The following is a 26,387-nucleotide window of genomic DNA, read 5'->3' on the forward strand; positions in this document are numbered from 1 at the left end:
CATTCACTGGGCCTACAAAAGTCTTGTAACCTGAATTAATGCGTCCTCTGCTGTCCACGCCCGTCTCGGCCACTTATCTCTGCCTTGGCAAAATTTCTGTGTTATTGTCGAATCACGCTGCATTTTAGAGCGTAACCCAAGCGTTTTTGTCTGTTCGCTCATTCTTCATGCGACTAACATGCGGTAATGATAAGTAATAGTATATAAGCCTACAGTTTTCTTGGAATCTCTATGTTTTAATTATTGTGACAGGCTCATGTTTTACCGGTACAGTGTACCCCCACTATTTATTTTGCCGATACTCCGTACAGGACCTGCTTGCTTTCACCCCTGGATATAATCAGCACTGTGTTGGGGGAAAACAGAAGCTGTATATTCATTGGTCATGTGTTTTTTGGTGCATATTTGGTCTGTCCTGCAAGGAGAAATGTGGTGTTTTTACTGCATCTTGTGTCCATTTGAACCCCATTAATATTATTGACGGTCCTAGTAACATATGACATAACATAAACATGTAATATAAATGACCTGTTAAATGTATCCAATTTATAAATATGGTGAATACTATTGGGATATTCTGTCAGGTTATGAAGACGCATTACAAAATGTTTTGTAAAACAGCGATATTACTGATGTTAAAGTTTGAATACTTGTTGATGTTGAACGCGTGTGAGTGTGTGTGTCTGCGTGTTTCCATATGTATCACCCTCTATTACGAGAACCTTGTTCTGCTTTGAAACTGTGAGAATCCGCTTTCCCTTTCTTAGTGGCATTTCTTGTATGTTCTAGCTACAGACTAATGAACAATAGGCTACCTAAGAATCTGAACATAAATGTAACGTATTAACTTTTTACTGCTGGGCTCTACTTCGACTTGTTGAAAAGACCTTTCTCATGTTTTGGTGCTTGTGAATTAGATTGAAAATGTCTCTAGCGCCAGTTGCTTACCTTACAGTGAATTGAGCCCCTCTGACATACAGTACATAGCAAATGAAAGGGTAGGTACAGAACAGTAAGGGGTGCATGTGCAAGCATGCCGAAGTTACTCAAATCCGCTTACAGCTGGATTTCCACTCTCTCATATGATGCAATGTGTTTGTTCTGAAATGCATTATGACCTATGCCACAGTACCACTATGGGATGGTAAAAAGAGGCCAACTTTTAAGAGGAGCTACTATATATGCTTCTGTCCAATATGGTGTGTGTGTGTGTGTGTGTGTGTGTGTGTGTGTGTGTGTGTGTGTGTGTGTGTGTGTGTGTGTGTGTGTGTGTGTGTGTGTGTGTGTGTGTGTGTGTGTGTGTGTGTGTGTGTGTGTGTGTGTGTGTGTGTGTGTGAAGTATATGCTGCCCTCTGGCTGTGTCATACAGGATGGTGATTGTGGCTTTTTATAGTGCTAGCGCTCAGAGGACGTGGTGGAACTACTGACCAGGTTATGAGGACGAATAAACAGTCTTGATTCGTATCAGTGTTTCTTCATTATTTCTTCATCTGAAAAAAATTATATAAATACACTATGGTTTCTAGTATGATCTTACTGCCACTAATATTTCTACAAGGAAGGTCTTGACTGGTTCTCAAATGACGCCCTATCCCTTATAATATATTGCGTTACTTTTGACCAGAGCCTTAGGGCAGTAAGGGCACTATATAGGGAATAGGGTACCATTTGAGACACAGCCCCTGAGACATCCTGTAGGCACCATGCAGGCAGGCCTGCATCTGGCTACTGTAGCTGAATAAAGTGCTGAGTCACAACATATCTCCTTGGACCTCACTTCCCCTCTGGCCCACAGTCAGATCCATCACTAACCCAACTGACTGTTTGGAGCTGAATGATGAGGGCTTTGCTGCAGCTATAGTATAGTTACTGTAGACGGTGAACCTACGAGCCGTTGTGGGGAAAGTTTATCCTGGGTTGCACCCAGAGAAGCAGGAAGCTTAGCTGCTAAGCTAGTGTACTGTGGTATGTCACATACAGTATGGTAAAATACTGTTGATCTGTGGATAGTTTGTAGAGATGTATCAATAGGGGCCAGTAGTGTTAGTATTAACTGAATCCATACACCCCCCTGAAGCTTAAATAAGGCTTCCCTGACAGGAGCCTCTATGGCAGCGATAAGGAGTCAAATGCTGCTGACATTAAATAAATATGTTCTTCCTGTGTCCAATCAGTAGTGTGTGTCAACCATATGTGAGTGTCAGGGTGCTTTATCAGTGCAGGCCAGCTTGGACTTTTATACACTCTCATGCCTCTCAGTGATGAGTAGCAAACCACTCCTGCTATGAACACATGCAACAGCTACAACCACACACTCCTGCTACGACCACACACTCCTGCTACGACCACACACTCCTGCTACGAGCACACACTCCTGCTACGAGCACACACTCCTGCTACGACCACACACTCCTGCTACGACCACACACAACAGGAAAGGTAAGGCACCCTCTCCTGACCATAACAAGACCATAACACCTTTCACCATGACTGTAACTTAACTGTTTAATTAGGCTTTCTCCGTGTATGATATCACAAGCATGATAAATATGTGTACGCAACCAATCAAATTTGATTTGAGAATAGTCTCAGATGTCAAACAAACCTGTCAAAGATACATTTTTCTTCCAGTGGTAGTTATAAAAATGTAGGACAACAATGTTTCTTCTTTAGAAAACAACTACTATGGAGTATAACTGAATTGTTATTAAGATCAAAGGTTAGATGTAATTTTCAAATCCTCATATACACTCCATGACCAAAAGTATGTGGACACCTGCTCGTCGAACATCTCATTCCAAAATGATCTGCATTAATATGGAGTTGGTCCCCCATTGCTTCTATAACAGCCTCCACTCTTCTGGGAAGGCTTTCCACTAGATGTTGAAACATTGCTGCGGGGACTTGCTTCCGTTCAGCCACAAGAGCATTAGTGAGGTCGGCACTAATGTTGGGCGACTAGGCCTGGCTTGCATTTGGCATTCCAATTTTTATTATTTTTTTATTTTTTATTTCACCTTTATTTAACCAGGTAGGCTAGTTGAGAACAAGTTCTCATTTACAACTGCGACCTGGTCAAGATAGGGCACAGCAGTTCGACACATACAACAACACAGAGTTACACATGGAATAAACAAACATACAGTCAATAATACAGTAGAAAAAGTCTATATACAGTTTGTGCAAATGAGGTAAGATAAGGGAGGTAAGGCAATAAATAGGCCAGGGTGGTGAAGTAATTACAATATACCAATTAAACACTGGAATGATTGATGTGCAGAAGATGAATGTGCAAGTAGAGATACTGGGGTGCAAAGGGGCAAGATAAATAAATAAATACAGTAAGGGGATGAGGTAGTTGGATGGGCTATTTACAGATGGGCTATGTACAGGTGCAGTGATCTGTGAGCTGCTCTGACAGCTGGTGCTTAAAGCTAGTGAGGGAGATTTTTGCAGTTCGTTCCAGTCATTGGCAGCAAAGAACTGGAAGGAAAGGCGACCAAAGGAGGAATTGGCTTTGGGGGTGACCAGTGAGATGTACCTGCAGGAGCGCGTGCTATGGGTTGGTGCTGCTATGGTGACCAGTGAGCTGAGATAAGGCGGGGCTTTACCTAGCAAAGACTTGTAGATGACCTGGAGCCAGTGGGTTTGGCGATGAGTATGAAGCAAGGGCCGGCCAACGAGAGCGTACAGGTCACAGTGGTGGGTAGTATATGGGGCTTTGGTGACAAAACGGATGGCACTGTGATAGACTGCATCCAATTTGTTGAGTAGAGTGTTGGAGGCTATTTTGTAAATGACATCGCCGAAGTCGAGGATCGGAAGGATGGTCAGTTTTACGAGGGTATGTTTGGCAGCATGAGTGAAGGATGCTTTGTGGCGAAATAGGAAGCAGATTCTAGATTTAATTTTGGATTGGAGATGCTTAATGTGAGTCTGGAAGGAGAGTTTACAGTCTAACCAAACACCTAGGTATTTGTAGTTGTCCACATATTCTAAGTCAGAACCGTCCAGAGTAGTGATGCTGGACAGGCGGGCAGGTGCAGGCAGCGATCGGTTGAAGAGCATGCATTTAGTTTTACTTGCATTTAAGAGCAGTTGGAGGCCACGGAAGGAGAGTTGTACGGCATTGAAGCTCGTCTGGAGGTTAGTTAACACAGTATCCAAAGAAAGGCCAGAAGTATACAGAATGGTGTCGTCTGCGTAGAGGTGGATCAGAGAATCACCAGCAACAAGAGCGACACCATTGATGTATACAGAGAAGAGAGTCGGCCCGAGAATTGAACCCTGTGGCACCCCCATAGAGACTGCCAGAGGTCCGGACAACAGGCCTTCCGATTTGACACACTGAAATCTATCAGAGAAGTAGGAGGTGAACCAGGCGAGGCAGTCATTTGAGAAACCAAGGCTGTTGAGTCTGCCGATAAGAATGTGGTGATTGACAGAGTCGAAAGCCTTGGCCAGGTCGATGAATACGGCTGCACAGTAATGTCTCTTATTGATGGCGGTTATGATATCGTTTAGGACCTTGAGCGTGGCTGAAGTGCACCCATGACCAGCTTTGAAACCAGATTGCATAGCGGAGAAGGTACGGTGGGATTCAAAATGGTGAGTAATCTATTTGTTAACTTGGCTTTCGAAGACCTTATAAAGGCAGGGTAGGATAGATATAGGTCTGTAGCAGTTTGGGTCTAGAGTGTCTCCCCCTTTGAAGAGGGGGATGATCGAGGCAGCTTTCCAATCTTTGGGAATCTCAGACGATACGAAAGAGAGGTTGAACAGGCTAGTAATAGGGGTTGCAACAATTTCTGCAGATAATTTTAGAAAGAGAGGGTCCAGATTGTCTAGCCCGGCTGATTTGTAGGGGTCCAGATTTTGCAGCTCTTACAGAACATCAGCTATCTGGATTTGGGTGAAGGAGAAATGGGGGAGGCTTGGGCGAGTTGCTGTGGGGGGTGCAGGGCAGTTGACCGGGGTAGGGGTAGCCAGGTGGAAAGCATGGCCAGCCGTAGAAAAATGCTTATTGAAATTGTCAATTGGATTTATCGGTGGTGACAGTGTTTCCTCGTCTCAGTGCAGTGGGCAGCTGGGAGGAGGTGCTCTTATTCGCCATGGACTGTACAGTGTCCCAGAACTTTTTTGAGTTTGTGCAACAGGATGCACATTTCTGTTTGAAAAAGCTAGCCTTAGCTTTCCTAACTGCCTGTGTATATTGGTTCCTAGCTTCCCTGAAAAGTTGCATATCGCGGGGGCTATTCGATGCTAATGCAGTACGCTACAGGATGTTTTTGTGCTGGTTAAGGGCAGTCAGGTCTGGAGTGAACCAAGGGATATATCTGTTCCTGGTTCTACATTTTTTGAATGGGGCATGCTTATTTAAGATGGTGAGGAAGGCACTTTTAAAGAATAACCAGGCATTCTCTACTGACGGGATGAGGTCAATATCCTTCCAGGATACCCGGGCCAGGTCGATTAGAAAGGCCTGCTCACTGAAGTGTTTTAGGGAGCGTTTGACAGTGATGAGGGGTGGTCGTTTGACCGCAGACCCATTACGGATGCAGGCAATGAGGCAGTGATCGCTGAGATCTTGGTTGAAAACAGCAGAGGTGTATTTGGAGGGCAAGTTAGTTAGGATGATATCTATGAGGGTGCCCGTGTTTACGGATTTGGGGATGTACCTGGTAGGTTCATTGATAATTTGTGTGAGATTGACGGCATCAAGCTTAGATTGTAGGATGGCCAGGGTGTTAGGCATGTCGCAGTTTAGGTCTGCTAGCAGCACGAGCTCTGAAGATAGATGGGGGGCAATCAATTCACATATAAAGTCCAGGGCACAGCTGGGGGCAGTGGGTGGTCTATAGTAAGTGGCACCTTGTAAGAGACTTGTTTCTGGAAAGGTGGATTTTTAAAAGTAGAAGCTTGATTTGTTTGGGTACAGACCTGGATAGTAAGACAGAACTCTGCAGGCTATCTCTGCAGTAGATTGCAACTCCGCCCCCTTTGGCAGTTCTATCTTGTCGGGAAATGTTATAGTTAGGGATGGAAATTTCAGGGTTTTTGGTGGTTTTCCTAAGCCAGGATTCAGACACAGCTAAGACATCCGGGTTGGCAGAGTGTGCTAAAGCAGTGAATAAAACAAACTTAGGGAGGAGGCTTCTAATGTTAACATGCATGAAACCAAGGCTTTTACGGTTACAGAAGTCAACAAATGAGAGCACCTGGGGAATAGGAGTGGAGCAAGGCACTGCAGGTCCTGGATTAACCTCTACATCACCAGAGGAACAGAGGAGGAGTAGGATAAGGGTACGGCTAAAGGCTATAAGAACTGGTCGTTTAGTACGTTCGGAACAGAGAGTAAAAGGAGCAGGTTTCTGGGCGCGATAGAATAGATTCAAGGCATAATGTACAGACAAAGGTATGGTAGGATGTAAATACATTGGAGGTAAACCTAGGCATTGAGTGATGATGAGAGAGATATTGTCTCTAGACACATTTAAACCAGGTGATGTCACCGTATGTGTGGGAGTTGGAACTAAGTGGTTGGCTAAGGCATATTGAGCAGGGCTAGAGCCTCTACAGTGAAATAAGACAATAATCACTAACCAGAACAGCAATGGACAAGGCATATTGACATTAGCGAGAGGCATGCGTAGCCGAGTGATCATAGGGGTCCAGTGAGTAGATTAGGCTAGCTAGAGACAAGGCGATTCAGAGAGCTAGCAGGCCGGGGCTAGCAAGCTAGCAGAAGGGCCTTAGAGGGACATCGCAACGGAGGAAGTCTGTTATAGCCTTCTCGTGCGGTTACTTCGGTATACCAGCCGTGGTGTATTAGTAGGGTTTCATCCCTAAGGTGTTCAATGGGGTTGAGGTCAGGGCTCTGTGCAGGCCAGTCAAGTTCTTCCACACCGATCTCGACAAACCATTTCTGTATGGACCTCGCTTTGTGCACAGGGCCATTGTCATGCTGAAACAGGAAAGGGCCTTCCCCAAACTGTTGCCACAAAGTTGGGAGCACAGAATCGTCTAGAATGTCATTGTATTGTGTCGCATTAATATTTGCCTTCACTGGAACTAAGCGGCCTAGCCCGAACCATGAAAAACAGCCTCAGACCATTATTCCTCCTCCACCAAACTTTACAGTTGCCACTATGCATTTGGACAGGTAGCTTCTCCTGGCACCCGCCAAACCCAGATTCGTCCGTCGGACTGCCAGATCGTTTCCATTGCTCCAGAGTCCGATGGCAGCGAGCTTTACACCACTCCAGCATTGCATATATCCATAATAATAATATTGTTGCATGATTTCGCCTGGATCAGGAAAGTTGATATCTCGTTCGCTGACAGCATTCTCTGCTCAGCAGCGAGATCGAATTTCAAAAGGGAAACATTGTTTCTTGATGTCTGACAGGCAGACAGCAAGGTTTATACAAACCATCACTGTTGGAAATCAAATGCTAGCCCAGAAGCAAGAGGAAATCAAATGCTAGCCCAGAAGCAAGAGGAAATCAAATGCTAGCCCAGAAGCAAGAGGAAATCAAATGTTGGCCCAGAAGCAAGAGGAAATCAAATGCTAGCCCAGAAGCAAGAGGAATTAATGGGTTAATAAATGTCTTAGCGTTTATAACATTGGGCACGAGTCAGAGATAGAATGTTGGTCCAAATTGTCCGTTAGCTCAGGGCTTTGGAGTACAAGTGTGTGAATCCTTCAGTGGTGGAAATAGTACCCAATCATCATAATTACTTCAGTATATTTAAAACCAAATACTTTTAGACTTTTACTGGGTGACTTTCACTTTTACTCAAGTATTAAAAGTAAATGTAATTGCTAAAATATACTTAAGTATCAAAAGTAAAAGTTTTAATAATTTCAAATTCCTTATATTAAGCAAACCAGAAAACACAATTTGTGTGTTTTATAAACTTACAGATAGCCAGGGGCACACTCCAACACTCAAGACATAATTTACTAACAAAGCATTTGTGTTTTACACCACCGGAATACTTAGCCCAGGGCTAACGCTTAGCCCAGGTTAACAAATGTTTGTGTGAACACTGGCTAAGCTAGCCGGGTCATTCCTACAATGCGGTGCCTTTTGGACCTCATAACTCCAGGAAAAAAAAGGCACATCTTTTTTGGGTGGTGCATTTTCCCAACTTGTTAGGTGCATAAACCCAACAGGGTGGATCCTAACAGGCTGGACATTTGAAGCCCAAATTAGCCATAGCTCTGTGAGTGAACAACGAACAAAAGTGATATCAGTCACACATAAAAAAATCTTAAATAAAATAATAATAAATACAAAAATCATGAAAAAAAACTATCAGAGAGAATTTAACTAGGACTATAAAATAATGAAGTAAGATTGTAAATATGTTATTAGTTTAATAAGGCTTATATTTCTCGTGGAAGTTGATGAATAACACTCAGGAACATGGCAAAAACGCCTACATCCACTGAAAAAAAGTGTTCAAGATCCATACTTTTGTGTTCTTAAGGTAAAGGACATCTGACTTTATATTTAAAGCATTTTGGAATCCACAATTAACACTAAATAAGAAGTGATATTTCCTGTGGACAGAAAAAGGTACCACAGTGTAGGAATGACCCCGCCCAGGGCCATTCTAGCCTGGTGCTAAGAACAATGCAGTGTGAAAAGGCCTTTTGGGTTGCTATCTCCCTTGCTTGGAATGATACATATTCTATTTTAAGGACTAATTTCACACTCACACTAAAATTATATCTGCATCCCTCACATGGCAGAGACATCCACAGACATGAGTTGGTATTGTTTCTCCTCCACCTTTCCAGTATGACATATGTCTCCCTACCTCTCTCTCTCTCTCCATCCTTTCACCCTCCCTCCCTCTCCAGAGTTGGCAGTGATGATGAGGGGGTTCCTGCCATGTGTGACTCAACTCCTGGGTCTGCTCCTCCTCTTGCTGACCCCAGGGAGGGTTGAAGGGTCATCAGGCTGTCCCTTGTCCTGCTCCTGTCATGGTGGTCAGGTAGACTGCAGCAGCCGCAACCTCACCACCTCCTCTTTACCCTCCCACTTCCCCCCCGCCAGCATCGAGCTACGTCTCCACGACAACCAGCTGACCACGCTCCCCAACGGCCTGCTGGACTCCCTTTCCTCCCTCCGCTCTGTCTCTCTCCATGGCAACCCCTGGGCGTGTGATTGCGGCGTGCTCTACCTGCGTTCCTGGCTGCTCAAACAGCCTGTCGACTACGCGGGACACAGCAACATCACCTGCAGTTCCCCTCCCGGCCTGCGGGGAAGGCTGGTGGTCTACCTGGCTGAGGAGGAGGTTTTGGAGTCCTGTCACTACTGGTACTGTGACCTGGCACTGGCCTCCCAGGTCTTTCTGTTTGTGTTTGTGGCGGTGCAGGTGGGGCTGCTGGGTGCCGTGGTCGTGTTCCTGAGGAGGTTTGAAAGGCTGTCCCGTGAGGCTCGAAGGACCACAGAGGAGAGCTTCGCTGGGGGGGTAGGGGCTTATGAGTAATAGTGAGTATGAGCCCCTGAAGGCCAGCAGCATCTGAAGAGGGGAGGGAGGGGCCAGGTAGGCAAGGAGGGAGAAGAGGGAGTGGAAACAGCAAAAGGCAGAGTTGAAAGAGAATTTTAAAAGGGTCAAGCTGGTGAGCTTGAAAGGGGACTTGTTAGATTCACTGGAGACTGGAGATTCCAGAGAGACTCACAGGACAAGAAACATGGGCAAATCTAAGTGGTTATGCATTTATTTTCTGAAGATTCTTTCAATATGTTTCGTTGCTTGCATCACTCAATAAAAAGCTGTTAAAATAATACATCAAGCTTTGAATACATTGCAGATAGAGATAACATTTAATTTACAATAATACTGTATTGTGTTATAATATTTTTAATGGGTGTATTTTTAAAGGTTTGGGATGTACATTACCAGTCAAAAGTTTAGACACACCTACTACTCAAGGGTTATTCTTTATTTTTACTATTTTATACATTGTAGAATAATAGTGAAGACATCAAAACTATGCAATAACACATTTGGAATCATGTAGTAACCAAAAAAGTGTTAGACAAATAAAAATGTATTTTATATTTGATATTCTTCAAAGTAGCCACCCTTTGTCTTAATGGCAGCTTTCTTCACGTTTGGCATTATCTCAACCAGCTTCAGTTATTTTTATTCGACGGCCCGCCATTAAAGCTAGTTAAAAGAGTAAAATTATGCTTTTTCAGCATGAATGGAGGATGCTTTATGTAGGACCCGGTCCACGGACGACACAGAGTTTGTACTGTCTTTGGTATTACTACTAGGCACATCAACCCTAGACGATAGTGCAGATCTGGCGCCCGCTATCGTCTGCCTAGGCTACTTTAGACCTAGGCTATTCTATACACTTCCACACAGAGCAGTTTAGCACACCATCATACACATGTGTCATATTAGCTATTGTACGCCTGTTTTATCGAATAAAAATGCGTTATTCACTGGAACGTTCAAAGATATTGTAATACATAAATACATAACCATAGCGTTCTGAAAAAGAGGGCGGAACTTTCATACTGATCATGTATCAGTGTCGGAACACAATGTGTGACGGACCCAGGCTTGATGTTGTATACACGTGAGATCCTGGAAAAGTTTCAAGAGCGAGCTGAATGGCATTTTGTCTAACGTTTATGCGCCAGACATTACCATCATTTCTACGTATTGACACGGTAAGTGTTGTTGTTCGTGTTTTGTATTAGCTAGCCAATGGAGTTAGCGTTTCACAAGAATAGTTTTGCTAGCATCAGTAACGTTAGCTACCGTAGCTGTTTAGGCTCTTTCTACCAGCGGCTGCATTTGTTTTCAAAACAGCTTAACAACGCATTAGTACCGACATATTTAAATGGGAACTTGTAGCACTCACCTCCCTGTCAATGCGATGCTATCTTTGTGCGATCCATAGAGCTACGTGCCGTAAGATGGGGCGACTGAGGAAGAGGCACAACTGGAAGGGACGGGAGCAGAACGAGACACATCCACCTCCAGAGGCCAAGGAGGAGGGGAAGACTGTTGTAGTGGAACTCAAAGGTACAACACTCAAGCGCCTGTGGCCCAATGGCTCTCAAAATATGTAGGTACACACGAGGGTGGGGAAGGGGAGAGATGCATGGTAACTAAGTATGAACATTTTTGCACTCTACTGTTAAGTCGCTCTGGGTAAGAGTGTCTGCTACTAAAATGTAAAACTACTGTTCGTGAGGTTGGTGTTGTAATGGGTGTGATTCTTGTGTACTCATGATTCTCTGTCCCACAGACGGGGCCAACCTAAAGGGGGTGGACGAGAGCAATGCCCTGGTCCTCCCAGCCACCAAAGCCAAGAAGAAGAGGGGCATTGAGAAGGCCCTTACTAAGAAACAGCCCCTTACCAAGAAACAGAGGAAACATCTACAAAAAGTCCTGGAGGTCAAAGAGAAGAAAGCCAAGGTAACATTCTCAATCTGCCTTCTCTGAGTCAGACCAGGCCAGTTTCAGTCAAGTATAATTATGAAGTGTGTCATTTGAAATAGTTCTGCACAAAAACATGAAACTACACTATTCATCATCTTCCTTCTTTGACTTCCAGAGAGTAGACATCCTGGCCAAACTGGCTGAAGTGCAGCTGCCTGACTCTGAGCTGAAGCTGCTCTACACCACCTCCAAATTGGGCACAGGAGACAAGCAGTACCAGACCAAACAGTAAGGCAGTGGGACTGTCACGCCATTGTAGTAGCATTTGGTTTAGTGAAGCTTTCCATAAGCTCAGGTTGACTGATGAACAATGATATTCAGTTGGAGGCATAGTGTCCTGGTCTACTGAAGGCTTGTGTGTGATCCTCTGTGGTGTTGTCTTTCTCAGGACTCCTGATGAGGTAGATGACGGAGCCTCAGGGCCCAGGATCAGCAGCCTGAGTGGAGCCAACAGGAAGAGGAAACGAAGAGCACGGGAGGAAGTGAAGGCAGAAGAGGAGAGTAGTGATTTGGACTCATCTGATGAAGAGATGGATGATGGAGGGATGGGAAATAGAAGGGTGGAGGCCACTAATGTCTCAGAATCTAAAGAGCCAGCCTCCTCCTGTCAGGAGAAAGAGGTGAAAAAGGAAAAGAAAGAAGAGAAAAAGGAGACGAGCGAGGACTCGGGCCCTGCCCGGGCCTCCAGTAAAAAGCCATCCGAGCCAGCAATCTTCATCTCCGTGGACAGACTGCCAGAGATACAGGTGTGTGTTTCTTGTGTTGTGTGTTTGTTTCTCATGCACATTCTCTTTGTTTTTCTCAAGCCGTGTGCATTTGTCTTTATTTCTCCTGCTGTGTGTGCGCGCATGTGTTTTTGTGTGTTTGTCCTGCAATGTGTGTAGGAGGCCCGTCTGAGGCTGCCAGTGCTGGCTGAGGAGCAAGTGATCATGGAGGCGGTGAGAGAGAACCATTTTGTCGTTCTGTGTGGAGAGACAGGAAGTGGTAAAACCACCCAGGTACCCCAGTTCTTGTACGAGGCTGGATATGCCAGGTAACACACACACCCTGCTCTTCCTTTTCTCTGCTTCACTCTTATTCACCACTTATCTTTTTGTATGTTCATTTGAAGCCTTTTTTCACTCCACTAATACCATCATATCTCTGTTTACCCCTCTCCCTCCTGTTTCTCTCCAGTGGCACTGGAATCATTGGTGTGACAGAGCCTAGGAGAGTGGCAGCTGTCAGTATGTCCCACAGAGTGGCCAAAGAGATGAACCTGTCTACAGGGTACATACACACACACACACACAATGGTTAGTGTTTGGATTTCGTTTCCATTTGTGTTTGGTTGTGTCTGAGGCTCTGTGTGTGTTTGGTTGTCTGTTGTTAGGGTAGTGTCGTACCAGATCCGTTATGAGGGGAATGTGACCAGTGACACCAAGATCAAGTTCATGACAGACGGAGTCCTGCTGAAGGAGATTCAGAAGGTAATCCTCCCACCCCCTCCTTATTCTCTATCCTTCCCTTCACTTGTTCCATCTTTCCCTCTCCCTACTTATCTGCCCCCCCCCCCCCCCCCCCCATGTTTTTCCATATTTATTGTATGACTCCATTCTCAGTCTATTTGCCTTAGTCACCCAAATGGCACCCTAGTCCCTTTGTTGCACTACTTTTGACCAGAGCCCGTAGTGCGCTACTGTATAGGGAATGGGGTGCCATTTGAGACGCAATCTAAGTTTCTGTCGCTCTCTGCTGTAGGACTTCCTGCTCCAGAGGTACAGTGTGATCATCATAGATGAGGCCCATGAGAGGAGTGTGTACACAGACATCCTGATTGGCCTACTGTCACGCATCGTACCACTCAGAAACAAGGTCAGACAGACAGGGTTAATTTTTTTTGTTATTAAAAAAAGAACATCAACAAGTGACTGGGGGTTCCTGACACCTTGAGCCTGTTAATATATGCACAACTGTTATGTAAAGATTTATAAACTATTTACTAAATCGAAAATGTGTTTAATAATGATTTATTAGCAGACTTCTCTACCCAACTTGCTGTTGTCCTTATTTTTCCCTACCCTGTTGTTTCCTGTGTGTCATACAGAAAGGCCTCCCCATGAAGCTGATAGTGATGTCAGCTACTCTGCGTGTGGAGGACTTCACAGAAAACAGGAAGCTGTTTCCTACTCCTCCTCCCGTCATCAAGGTGGAGGCCCGTCAGTTCCCTGTAAGCGTCCACTTTAACAAACGGACTCCTCTGGAGGACTACACTGGAGAGGTGTTCCGCAAGACCTGTAAGATCCACCGCATGCTGCCCCCTGGGGGTATCCTGGTGTTCCTGACGGGTCAGGCTGAGGTCCACTCTGTCTGCAGGAGACTGAGGAGGGCCTTCCCTTTCAGGAGGGGCAACACAGCTACTGGTATGTTTTGTTTAAATTATTTTTTTACACACACACAGTCTTTACACAGTGTAAAATGTATGACTGTGTGTTCTGATAAGGTGAGGGAGAGGAGGCAGCAACAGACTCCTCAGATGAGATGAAGAAGTTTAAGAAAGCCAAACATAAGAGAACTGTGGTACGTACTACTTAGTTATTCTGTCACTGTGTTGAGAAGTGTGTGAGTGAATGTTTTAATGCTGTTTGTGTGTGGTTTCTGTTTGTGAGTAGTCCCTGCCCCGTATTGACCTGGATAACTACTCAGCGTTGCCGGTAGATGAGGGGGACGAGGACCGTCTGGCGGGGATAGATGATGAGGGGTCAGACCTGGAACTAGGAGACGACGCTGCAGACACAGGTAAGAGAAAAGGACAGCTAGGTGTATGTGTTGCCCTACAGCTCTCAGGTATGTATCCTTGATTCATATGTTCTCTTTCTCTCCGTGTCTGTAGAGGAGAAGGCGGACCCGTCCCTCCCTCTTTATGTCCTCCCCCTCTACTCTCTCCTGGCTCCAGAGCAGCAGGCCAAGGTAAGACGGGCCACTTGGCACAAGAAATCTACACTAGACTAACTTTTTATGGCTGGGATCCCTGTAACAGGATCGATATGACAACAGCCAGTGAAAGTGCAGGGTTCCATATTCAAAACAACAGAAATCTCATAATTAAAATTCCTCAGACATACAACTATTTTACACCATTTTAAAGATAAACTTGTTAATCCCACCACATTGTCAGATTTCAAAAAGGCTTTAGGACGAAAGCACAGCATATCATTATGTTAGGTCAGCACCTATTCACAGAAAAACACAGCCATTTTTCCAGCCAAAGAGAGGACTCACAAAAAGCATAAATAGAGATAAAATTAATCACTAACCTTTGATGATCTTCATCAGATGACACTCATAGGACTTCATGTAACACAATACATGTATGTTTTGTTCGGTAAAGTTCATATTTATATCCAAAAATCTCAGTTTACATTGGCACGTTATGTTCAGTAATGTTTTGCCTCCAAAACATCCGGTGATTTTTGCAGAGAGCCACATCAATTTACAGAAATACTCATAATAAACATTGATAAAAGATACAAGTATTATACATGGAACTTTAGATAAACCTCTCCTTAATGCAACCGCTGTGTCAGATTTTTTAAAAACTTTATGGAAAAAGCACACCATGCTATAATCTGAGTACAGCGCTCAGAGCCCAAACAAGCCATGAAGATATCCGTCATGTTGTGGAGTCAACAGATGTCAGAATAGCATTATAAATATCCACTTACCTTTGATCTTCATCAGAATGCACTCCCAAGAATCCCAGTTCCACAATAAATGTTTGATTTGTTCCATAAAGTCCATCATTTATGTCCAAATACCTCCCTTTTTGTTCGCGCGTTCAGTACACAATCCAAACTCACGACGTGCCGGCAAGTCCATGCGTAAGTTCAGACGAAAAGTCATATTACAGTTCGTAGAAACATGTCAAACGAAGTATAGAATCAATCTTTAGGATGTTTTTAACATAAATCTTCAATAATGTTCCAATCGGAGAATTCCTTTGTCTTCAGAAATGCAATGGAACGCAAGCAAACTCTCACGTGAACGCGCCTGGTCAGCTAATGGCACTCTGCCAGAGCCCAGACTCAAAGAGCCCTCATTCCCCCCTCCTTCACAGTAGAAGCATCAAACAAGGTTCTAAAGAAGTGGAAGCCTTAGGAAGTGCAATATGACCAATATCCCACTGTATCTTTGATAGGCAAAGAGTTGAAAACCTACAAACCTCAGATTTCCCACTTCCTGGTTGGATTTTTTTCTCAGGTTTTTGCCTGCCATATGAGTTCTGTTATACTCACAGACTTCATTCAAACAGTTTTAGAAACTTCAGAGTGTTTTCTATTTAAATCTAATAATATGCATATATTAGCAACTGGGCATGAGTAGCAGGCAGTTTACTCTGGGCACCTTATTCATCCAAGCTACTCAATACTGCCTCCAGCCATAAGTGATATCGTTGCATTAATGCATGGATCTTTGATCTGTCTGTCTGTGCAAGCTTGCATGTGAGCTTGTCCTTGTGTGCATGCTTATTGTGCATGTGCAGTTGAAGTCGGAAGTTTATACACCTTAGCCAAATACATTTTAACTCAGTTTTTTCAATTCCCTGTCTTAGGTCAGTTAGGATTACCACTTTATTTTAAGAATGTGATATGTCAGAATAATAGTTGTTTTATTTCAGCTTTTATTTATTTCATCACATTCCCAGTGGGTTAGAAGTTTACATGCACTGAATTAGTATTTGGTAGCATTGCCTTTAAAATGTTTAACTTGGGTCAAACGTTTAGGGTAGCCTTCTACAAGCTTCCCACAATAAGTTGGGTGAATTTTGGCCCATTCCTCCTGACAGAGCTGGTGTAACTGCGTCAGGTTTGTAGGCCTCCTTGCTCGCACACGCTTTTTCAGTTCCGCCCACAAATTTTCTATAGGATTGAGGTCGGGGCTTTGTGATGGCCACTCCAATACCTTGAGTTTGTTGACCTTAAGCCATTTTGCCACAACTTTGGAAGTATGTTTTGGGTCATTGTCCATTTGGAAGACCCATTTGCGACCAAGCTTTAACTTCCTGACTGATGTCTTGAGATTTTGCTTCAATATATCCACATAATTTTCGTCCCTCATGATGCCATCTATTTTGTGAAGTGAACCAGTCCCTCCTGCAGCAAAGCACCCCCACAACATGATGCTGCCACCCCCGTGCTTCACGGTTGGGATGGTGTTCTTCGGCTTGCAAGCCTCCCCTTTTTCCCGCAAAACATAACGACGGTCAGTATGGCCAAACAGTTCTATTTTTGTTTCATCAGACCAGAGGACATTACTCCAAAAAATACGATCTTTGTCCCCATGTGCAGTTGCAAACTGTAGTCTGGCTTTTTTTATGGCAGTTTTGGAGCAGTGGCTTATTCCTTGCTGAGCGGCATTTCAGGTTATGTCGATATAGGACTCGTTTTACTGTGGATATAGATACTTTTGTACCTGTTTCCCCCAGCATCTTCACAAGGTCCTTTGCTGTTGTTCTGGGATTGATTTGCACTTTTCGCACCAAAGTACGTTCATCTCTAGGAGACAGAATGCGTCTCCTTCCTGACCGGTATGACGGCTGCGTGGTCCCATGGTGTTTATACTTGCGTACTATTCTTTGTACAGATGAACGTGGTACCTCCAGGCATTTGGAAATTGCTCCCAAGGATGAACCAGACTTGTGGAGGTCTACAATGTTTTTTCTGAGGTCTTGGCTGATTTCTGTTGATTTTCCCATGATGTCAAGCAAAGAGGCACTGAGTTTGAAGGTAGGCCTTGAAATACATCCACAGGTACACCTCCAATGGACTCAAATTATGTCAATTAGCCTATCAGAAGCTTCTAAAGCCATCACCTCATTTTCTGGAATTTTCCCAGCTGTTTAAAGGCACAGTCAACTTAGTGTATGTAAACTTCTGACCCACTGGAATTGTGATTAAGTGAAATTATCTGTCTGTAAACAATTGTTGGAAAAATTTCTTGTCATGCACAAAGTAGATGTCCTAACCGACTTGCCAAAACTATAGTTTGTTAACAAGAAATTTGTGGAGTGGTTGAAGAACGAGTTTTAATGTCTCCAACCTAAGTGTATATAAACTTCTGACTTCAACTGTGTATATGTGTGTTTCTAATCTTTGTGTCCAGGTGTTCCGGCCCCCTCCTCATGGTGCACGTCTGTGTGTCGTGGCTACCAACGTAGCAGAAACCTCTCTAACCATCCCGGGGATAAAGTATGTGGTCGACTGCGGTCGGGTCAAGAAGCGTTTCTACGACCGCGTCACGGGGGTCTCCTCCTTCAAGGTCTCCTGGACCGCACAGGCCTCAGCCAATCAGAGGGCAGGCCGGGCAGGCCGTACTGAACCTGGACACTGCTATAGGTCAGAACTAGAAAGGGGTGTTTAATTGTTAAAGTAAATGTTTTCACACCCCATTTTTAACCTCAATCATTTCTAACTGGGATCAAATTGAATGTGCTATGACTGTGTGTGCTAGGCTGTACTCATCAGCGGTGTTTGGAGACTTCAGTCTGTTCTCGGAGGCAGAGATCACCCGCAGGCCAGTTGAGGACCTGGTATTACAGATGAAGGACCTTAACATAGACAAGGTCAGAGAAATAACACATTGATTGATGCTGTTAAGAGGGAGAAAGTCTTCCTGTGAATTTAGTCAGACACTACCTATTTGGCTAATGGTTTGTTCCTGTGTGTTCAGGTGGTCAACTTCCCATTCCCCACAACTCCCTCAGCTGAGGCGCTGGTGGCAGCAGAACAGTTACTGGTTTCACTGGGAGCACTAGAGGAGCCGCCGCGCACCGGACGGTAAGCGGTTAAACCTGACTCACTCTACCTCACCCTTCACTCAACCTACCTCACTGCTCAAAAACTCACTTCTCAGCAGGTATATCTGAAGTCCCCTCTTCAGATCCTCTACCCCACTATCCCCTCCTGCAGCAAACTCGCCCACCGATCAATCCATCTCTATCTGCTTTAGGGTTAAGGAGATGGAGCGAGCGCGTCTGAGCTGTCCCATCAGCCCCTTGGGCAGGGCAATGGCGTCGTTCCCCGTGTCACCACGCTACGCTAAGATGCTGGCGCTAGGGAAGCAGCAGGACTGTCTGCCTTACGTCATCGCTGTGGTGGCCGCCATGACGGTCCGGGAGATCTTTGAGGATCTGGACAGGTGAGGGGCAGAGAGAGAGTAGAGGAAATGTGTTTATGGGATTATTCTAAAATACATAGACATTAGAATACGTGTTTCTGATCAAACAGAGTTTTGGTTTCGTTACTTATTGTGAAATGCATATTTAAACAAGATCCTAATGTGTTTGCGTCTCTACATTCTCTCTTCACCATCTCTATTGGTCCAGACCTGCTGGTAGTGAGGATGAGAGCTCCAAGCTGGCCCAGCGTCGAGCCCGGCTGGCCCAGATGAGGAGGCTGTGGGCTGGGCAGGGAGCCTCTCTACTGCTGGGGGACCTCATGGTCCTGCTGGGTAAGGCTGGAGTATGAGGGTGTGGTGGTGTTTTTCTTTGTGTGTGTGTTCTGTACACTACCGGTCAAAAGTTTTAGAACAACTACTCATTCAAGGGTTTTTCTTTATTTTTACTATTTTATACATTGTCGAATGAAAGTGAAGACATCAACACTATGAAATAACACATATGGAATCATGTAGGAACCAAAAAAGTGTTGAACAAATCAAAATATATATTTGAGATTCTTCAAATAGCCAACCTTTGCCTTGACAGCTTTGCACACTGTTGGCATTCTCTCAACCAGCTTCATGAGGTAGTCACCTGGAATGCATTCAATTAGCAGGTGTGCCTTGTTAAAAGTTAATTTGTGTAATTATTTTCTTAATGTGTTTGAGCCAGTCAGTTGTGTTGTGACATGGTAGGGGTGGTATACAGAAGAGAGTCCTATTTGGTAAAAGACCAAGTCCATATTATGGCAAGAACAGCTCAAATAAGCAAAGAGAAATGACATTCCATCATTACTTTAAGACATGAAGGTCAGTCAATACGGAACATTTCAAGAACTTTGCACTTGAAGAAACTTTCAGTCGCAAAAACCATCAAACGCCATGGTGAAACTGGCTCTCATGAGGACCACCACAGAAATGGAAAACCCAGAGTTACCTCTGCTGCAGAGGATAAGTTCATTAGAGTTACCAGCCTCAGAAATTGCAACCCAGATAAATGCTTCAGAGTTAAGTAACAGACACATCTCAACATCAACTGTTCAGAGGAGAATCAGGCCTTTATGGGCGAATTGCTGCAAAGAAACCACTACTAAAGGACACCAATAAGAAGAAGAGTCTTGCTTGGGCCAAGAAACACAAGCAATGTACATCAGACTGATGGAAATTAGTTCTTTGGTCTGGAGTCCAAATTTGATATTTTTGGTTCCAACTGCAGTGTCTTTGTGAGACGCTGTGTGTGTGTGTGTGAACGGATCATCTCTGCATGTGTATTTCCCACCGTAAAGCATGGAGGTGTTATGGTGTGGGGGTGTTTTGCTGTTGACACAGTCTGCGATTTATTTAGCGTTTCAAGGCACACTTAACCAGCATGTATACCACAGCATTCTGCAGTGATATGCCATCCCATCTGGTTTGGGCTTAGTGGGACTATAATTTGTTTTTCAACAGGACAATGACCCAACACACCTCCAGGCTGTGTAAGGGCTATTTTAATAAGAAGGATAGTGATAGAGTGCTGCATCAGATGACCTGGCCTCCACAATCCCCCAACCTCAACCAAATTGAGATGGTTTGTGATGAGTTAGACCGCAGAGTGAAGGAAAAGCAGCCGACAAGTGCTCAGCATATGTAGGAACTCCTTCAAGACTGTTGGAAGAGCATTCCAGGTGAAGCTGGTTGAGAAAATACCAAGAGTGTGCAAAGCTGTCATCAAGGCAAAGAGTGGCTATTTGAAGAATCTCAAAAATAAAATGTATTTTGATTTGTTTAACACCTTTTTTTGGTTACTACATGATTCCATATGTGTTTTTTCATAGTTTTGATGTCTTCACTATTCTTCTACATTGTAGAAAATAGTAAAAAAAAAAAACTGTTGAATGAGTAGGTGTTCTAACATTTTTGACCGGTAGTGTACTGCATGTGTCTGTGTTAAAGTATGATGGGTTACCTCAGGTGCTGTGGGTGCGTGTGAGTTTGCTGGCTGCACTTTTAAATTCTGTGAGGAGAATGGACTGAGGTATAAAGCCATGCTGGAGATCAGACGACTTAGAGGACAGCTCACCAACGCAGGTACACACACACACACACACACTCAGTGTATTTGTCACGTGTGCCGAATACAACAGGTGTAGACCTTACAGTGAAATGCTTACTTACAGGCCCTAACCAACAGTGCAATTCTTAAGTAAAAACTCTGTCCTCTCCTTCAATAGTGAACTCAGTGTGTCCAGAGGTGGGTGTGTTTGTGGACTGTAAGATGGCTCCACCTACTGAGAGCCAGGTGGCGTGTTTACGTCAGATAGTGCTGGCGGGACTGGGAGACCACCTCGCCAGACGGGTACAGCAAGAGGAACTACTAGACCCAAAATGGAGGAATGCATACAAGGTGAGTTCACCTATAACACTGATTGGTGAGGAAAGTTTTTTTTACTTTTTATCTTTGTGTTTCTTAGTCCCATTTCTGATCCTGCTTGTTGATAATGTTGTGTTAACCCTTTTCAGACCCCACTCCTGGATGAGCCAGTCTACATTCACCCCTCCTCAGCCCTGTTTAAAACGCTACCTCAGTTTGTGGTCTATCAGGAGGTCTTGGAGACCACCAAGATGTACATGAGAGGTAGGTGAAACACTTCCACTGATTATAGTACAGTTTAATGTCATCAGTATTCCGTTATGCCAACAGCTGTTAACTAGGGAGATTTGTCTCTCAGGTGTGTCAGCGGTAGAACCAGAGTGGGTTCCCCAGCTCCTCACCCAGTACTGCCATTTTGGATCTCCCCTGGAGACCCCGTTGCCATGGCTCTGTGCCTCTACAGGCAGGGTCAAATGTCACTGTACCAGCACCTTTTGTGAGTCTGCTCTACACCATGCCTGTCTGTCACGTTCAGTAATTTAGTATCTCCCTGGTCTGTGTGGGCTGTAACGTCTCTGATCTCTCTGGCTCCGTCTCAATTCATCTTTCCTCAATTCCTTGAATCTCCTCAAAACGTATTGGAGAGGAAGGTCTGAGGAGAGGGACCTTGGACCTTCTCTAATACAGTAGAAAAGGAGGCGAGGATGTGAAGAATCACAGAAACACTGATTGAGCCTAACACTCTATTCCCCGTATCTCCCTCCAGTCCGATGTGGCTGGCAGCTTCCTGCTATAGAGATGGATTACCCAGATGGCCTGGAGCGATACAAACTGTTTGCCAGGTTCCTTCTGGAAGGACAGGTACTGAAAGCACTGGCTGCATCCCAAAGGGAACCCTTTAACCTATAAGTGTACTCTATAGTGTCAGATCAGGCAGTACAGATCTCTGGGACAAACCTGGTTAGATGGAGTAAAACAGAGGTTGACTGCACTCACTTTTATTTGTGTGTCGTGTGTTTCAGGTCTGCCCTAAATTGAAGCAGCACAGCAGTTATCTTCTCTCAAACCCTTCCATCATGATGAAGACCTGGGCAAAGTAAGCCAAGCGTTCCTTTCACTACACCACATAGGATGGTCTGTCTGTGTTAATGCTTAATGTTTTTCCTCCGTCAGACTCCAGCCCAGGACTGAGGCTCTGCTGGGAGCTTTGGTGTCAGAGAGAGTGGACTGCAGAGACGTACTGCTCTCATCTTGGAAGAACAACGACAAATGTACGTATTTGTCTCATTTCAATGAGAGACTGTCAAACGTGTCAAATTGTTTAACATGATGTTCTCTATTCTCATAATTTTCTCCTTCCAGTCCTCTTGACTGCGTACTGCCAGTGGATCCCTGAAGCTAAGCACCAAGACGTGGCCAAGAGCTGGCCTCCCATCTGACACAGAGGACACTGATACCAGCTTTGGAGCCTGCCAAACCAGCCATACCAACACAGTGCCATCAACACAACCCCATTACCCATACCAGGGAGCCAGTTATCCATACCTCAGCCAGCCACACAGGACCTTTTGGCTGTTCTGTTCAGGGGAAGGGCTAATATTTCACTTGGACCATGTGTCCTTCTCTGGTTGTGCTTTGATACATTTTTAATACTGCTTATTTGTGCTAGTCTGAAACTGATGATTAGAAGGAGATTTGATCAATGTTGGACAGAATGAAAATCCCAAAATCTTTTTGAAGATGAAGCCTTAGACTCTTACCACGCAGTTGACACCCTAAATAAATACAAGGCTTTAAAAAAAAAATGTTTTTATTGAAGTGAATTTATTAGTGTTTCCTGAAGATTTCTTGCATAGTCTTACTATCATATTTATTTCCCTCGCTCTAGCGCTTAAAGGATTTAAGCTATGAGTACGAAACTTCTAGGTGCAGACCTCCTGAACTTAGATTGCTTGAGAAAATATTTTGTATAGCATTTATACTTTAACTACAACAATATGTAAAATGTTCTCCAATGTATTTCAATGACAAAAAAGGGCCATAAACAAAGTATCTCTTTCACCGTTTTCAGACTATTAACTCCAAACCAACGTTGAGATGTTCAGACTGACCCTACTTAGATTGCTTGTCAAAGGGTTTTTGATACTATTTAGGACTCTATTCAGTCTATTGCTGAAGCGTTACAGATTGCGCGATTGAAATTAAAAGGTCATTTCCGTCTCCGCTAACGGGGTAACATTGCTTATAAATTTCAATCATGCTGTAACTTCTGCAATATGGATTGAATGTACTTTTAAACTAAAACCATTTTAAATGAATTGCCTGTTTGAATGAGAACCATTAAAAATAGTGGTAGCTATTCAAAATGGTCCTGCTCTTTGGCCAATTAGGCAATAAAACCAAGTTTAAAACATTCAGGCTATCCTAACTTCAAATGTTCTAACATGGATACAGTGCTTCCAGAAAGTACTTAGACCCCTTTACTCTTCCATATTTTGTTACGTTACAGCCTTATTCTAAAATGGATTCAATAGAATTATTTCTCAATCTACACGCAATATACCCCATAATGACAAAGCAAAAACAGGTTTTTAGAAATGGAAATATCACATTTACATAAGTATTCAGACCCTATACTCAGTACTTTGTTGAAGCACCTTTGGCTGCAATTACAGCCTTGAGTCTTGGGTATGATGCTACAAGCTTGGCACACCTGTATTTGGGGGGGTTTCTCCCATTCTTCTCTGCAGATCCTCTCAAGCTCGGTCAGGTTGGATGGGAAAGCGTTGCTGAACAGCTATTTTCAGGTCTGTCCAGAGATGTTGGATTGAGTTCAAGTCCGGGCTCTGGCTGAGCCATACAAGGACATTCAGAGACTTGTCCCGAAGCCACTCCTGTGTTGTCTTTGCTGTGTGCTTAGGGTCATTGTCCTGTTGGAAGGTGAACCTTTGCCTCAGTCTGAGGTCCTGAGTGCCCTGGAGCAGGTTTTCATCACAGATCTCTGTACTTTCATCTTTCCCTCGATCCTGACTAGTCTCCCAGTCCCTGCCGCTGAAAAATATCCCCACAGCATGATGCTGCCACCATGCTTCACTGTAGGGATGGTGCCAGGTTTCCACCAGGTGTGATGCTTGACATTCAGGGCAAATAGTTCAATCTTGGTTTCATCAGACCAGAGAATGTTGTCTCTCATGGGCTGAGTCCTTTAGGTGCCTTTTGGCAAACTCCAAGTGGGCAGTCATGTGACTTTTACTGAGGAGTGGCTTCTACTGAGGAGTGGCTTCTGTCTGGCTACTCTACCATAAAGGCCTGATTGGTAGAGTGCTGCAGAGATGGCTGTCATTCTGGAAGGTTCTCCCATCTCTGCAGAGGAACTCTGGAGCTCTGTCAGAGTGACCATCGGGTCTTGGTCACCTCTCTGACAAAGGCCCTTCTCCGGCGATTGCTCAGTTTGGCCAGGCGGCCAACTCTAGGTAGAGTCTTGGTGGTTCCAAACTTCTTCCATTTAAGAATGATGGAGGCCACTGTGTTCTTGGGGACCTTCAATGCTGCAGACATTTTTTTGTTGTTGGTACACTTCCCCAGATCTGTGTCGTGCTGCTGGCTGCTGTTAAGCTTTCTTGACTTTATGCTGCAATATGTAACTTTTTGGGTGACCTGACCAAATTCATATGGTCACAGATACCTTACAAAAAAGGTGGGGGTGTGGATCGTGTTGTTTATAGATCTCTCATTAAAGCAGGTCTAGGAAGTGGTATATCTGTTCTGTGTGCTCTATTTCTAAACTTACCGTACTGAAGTTGAATTTTGGCATATTTTGCTTTGTTTTGTACACTAGCTTCAAACAGCGGAAAATACAATATTGTTGGTTATGGAAAATACATCGCATAGTGGTTTATATGGTACAATGATTCTCTACACTATACACTGAAATTAGGCAAACTATTAGAATTTTAGCATCCAGGAAATGGCAGAGCGATTTCTGCATAGTGCATCTTTTCAAAACATTTTTGCCAACACCTGGCTAACCTTTGTTTAAATAGCTGCTATTAGCAAAATGTGTTAGAAAGGGAATTTCAATCTAATAGGCTGTTATAGTTTACACTTCCTTATGTAATTGTAATGTGGGGAGGTGACAAACGATCTACTGAATGTATTAATTTTTAAATGTTGATTACTTCTCCTTGCTATTCACCTGATGACAAGACACTTGGGGAAAAAAACAATTTCTAACATCCGATTGGGGTCCCTGAGTTGACTGGGTGTGGGTTCCTGGGCAGGAAATGGTTTAAGACACCTGCTCTAACACCTTTTATAAACGCACATTTACGTAAATTGGCATACAATTACATGGATTGAATGCCAAACATAACACAGTGGTAGATATTTTAAATAGATTCTGCTCTTTAACTATTTCAGCTACAAACCTTTAAAAAAAAAACATTTTCTAAACTTTATAAATTACAACTATTTGCATATAATACCCACTAACTATAACGCTTGAACTGTCCAAGCTAGAGACGGTAAGCCAACTATCACATGCTCAGGCCATCCTATTTTATTTAATCTTTATTTAACTAGGCAAGTCAGTTCAGAACAAATTCTTATTTACAATGACTGCCAAACCCTACGCTGGGCCAGGGTCTGAACCAGGGTCTGTAGTGACGCCTCTAGCACTGTGATGCAGTGCCTTAGACCATTGCGTCACTCGGGAGCCTGAAAATATGTTTCCAACCAATATTTTCAGCTACCTACTTTTTCAACTATACTGAACAAAAATACAAAGGTGTTCGTCCCATGTTTCATGAGCTGAAATAAAAGATCCCAGAAATGTTCCATAAGCACAAAAAGCTTATTTCTCTCAAATATTGTACACAAATTGAAATCCCTGTTAGTGAACATTTCTTATTTTTCCAAGATAATCCATCCATCTGATGGGTGTGGCATATCAAGAAGCTGATTAAACAGCGTGATCATTACACAGGTGCACCTTGTGCTGGGGACAATAAAAGGCCACTCTGAAATGTGCAACCACAGATGTTTCAAGTTGAGGGAGCGTGCAATTGGCATGCTGACTGCAGGATTGTCTACCAAACCTGTTGCCAGAGAATTGAATGTTCATCTATCTACCATAAGCCGCCTCAAGTTGTTTCAGAGAATATGGTAGTACGTCCAACCGGCCTCACAACTGCATACTACGTGTAACCACGAACCCCCACATCTGTCTTTTTCACCTGCGGGATCGTCTGAGACCAGCCAAACGGACCGCTGATGAAACTGGGGTTGCACAATCGAAGAATTTCTGCCCAAACTGTTTCAGGAAAGCTCAGCTGAATGCTAGTCATACTCACCAGGG

The 26,387-nt window shown here is 44.0% G+C and overlaps 1 protein-coding gene and 1 pseudogene across 2 annotated transcripts; both read left to right on the forward strand.

The window, feature by feature from the left end:
* Positions 1–4,557: 4,557 nt before the first annotated feature.
* Positions 4,558–9,805, forward strand: LOC120063244 (annotated as a pseudogene).
* Positions 9,806–10,027: 222 nt separating this feature from the next.
* dhx37 (DEAH (Asp-Glu-Ala-His) box polypeptide 37) lies at positions 10,028–23,076 on the forward strand. Of its 2 annotated transcripts, XM_039013490.1 has the most exons (26): positions 10,028–10,703; positions 10,937–11,061; positions 11,288–11,457; positions 11,597–11,709; positions 11,870–12,227; positions 12,366–12,514; positions 12,658–12,750; positions 12,854–12,950; positions 13,222–13,335; positions 13,568–13,883; positions 13,964–14,040; positions 14,133–14,259; positions 14,354–14,430; positions 17,623–17,855; positions 17,971–18,082; positions 18,190–18,296; positions 18,469–18,657; positions 18,845–18,969; positions 20,632–20,748; positions 20,892–21,064; positions 21,181–21,295; positions 21,390–21,527; positions 21,798–21,892; positions 22,054–22,127; positions 22,205–22,302; positions 22,394–23,075. In XM_039013490.1, exons 2-26 carry the CDS (start codon positions 10,953–10,955, stop codon positions 22,468–22,470), a joined length of 3,453 nt encoding a protein of 1,150 aa, XP_038869418.1. In that variant the 5' UTR covers positions 10,028–10,703; positions 10,937–10,952; the 3' UTR covers positions 22,471–23,075. The 2 variants fall into 2 exon arrangements, with proteins under 2 accessions (XP_038869418.1, XP_038869417.1); XM_039013489.1 differs by having other exon boundaries at positions 10,028–11,061; positions 22,394–23,076.
* The last annotated feature ends 3,311 nt before the right edge of the window (positions 23,077–26,387 follow it).

The sequence above is a fragment of the Salvelinus namaycush genome, chromosome 18 (assembly GCF_016432855.1).
Source record: "Salvelinus namaycush isolate Seneca chromosome 18, SaNama_1.0, whole genome shotgun sequence".
In the NCBI taxonomy this organism is placed as follows: Eukaryota; Metazoa; Chordata; class Actinopteri; order Salmoniformes; family Salmonidae; genus Salvelinus; species Salvelinus namaycush.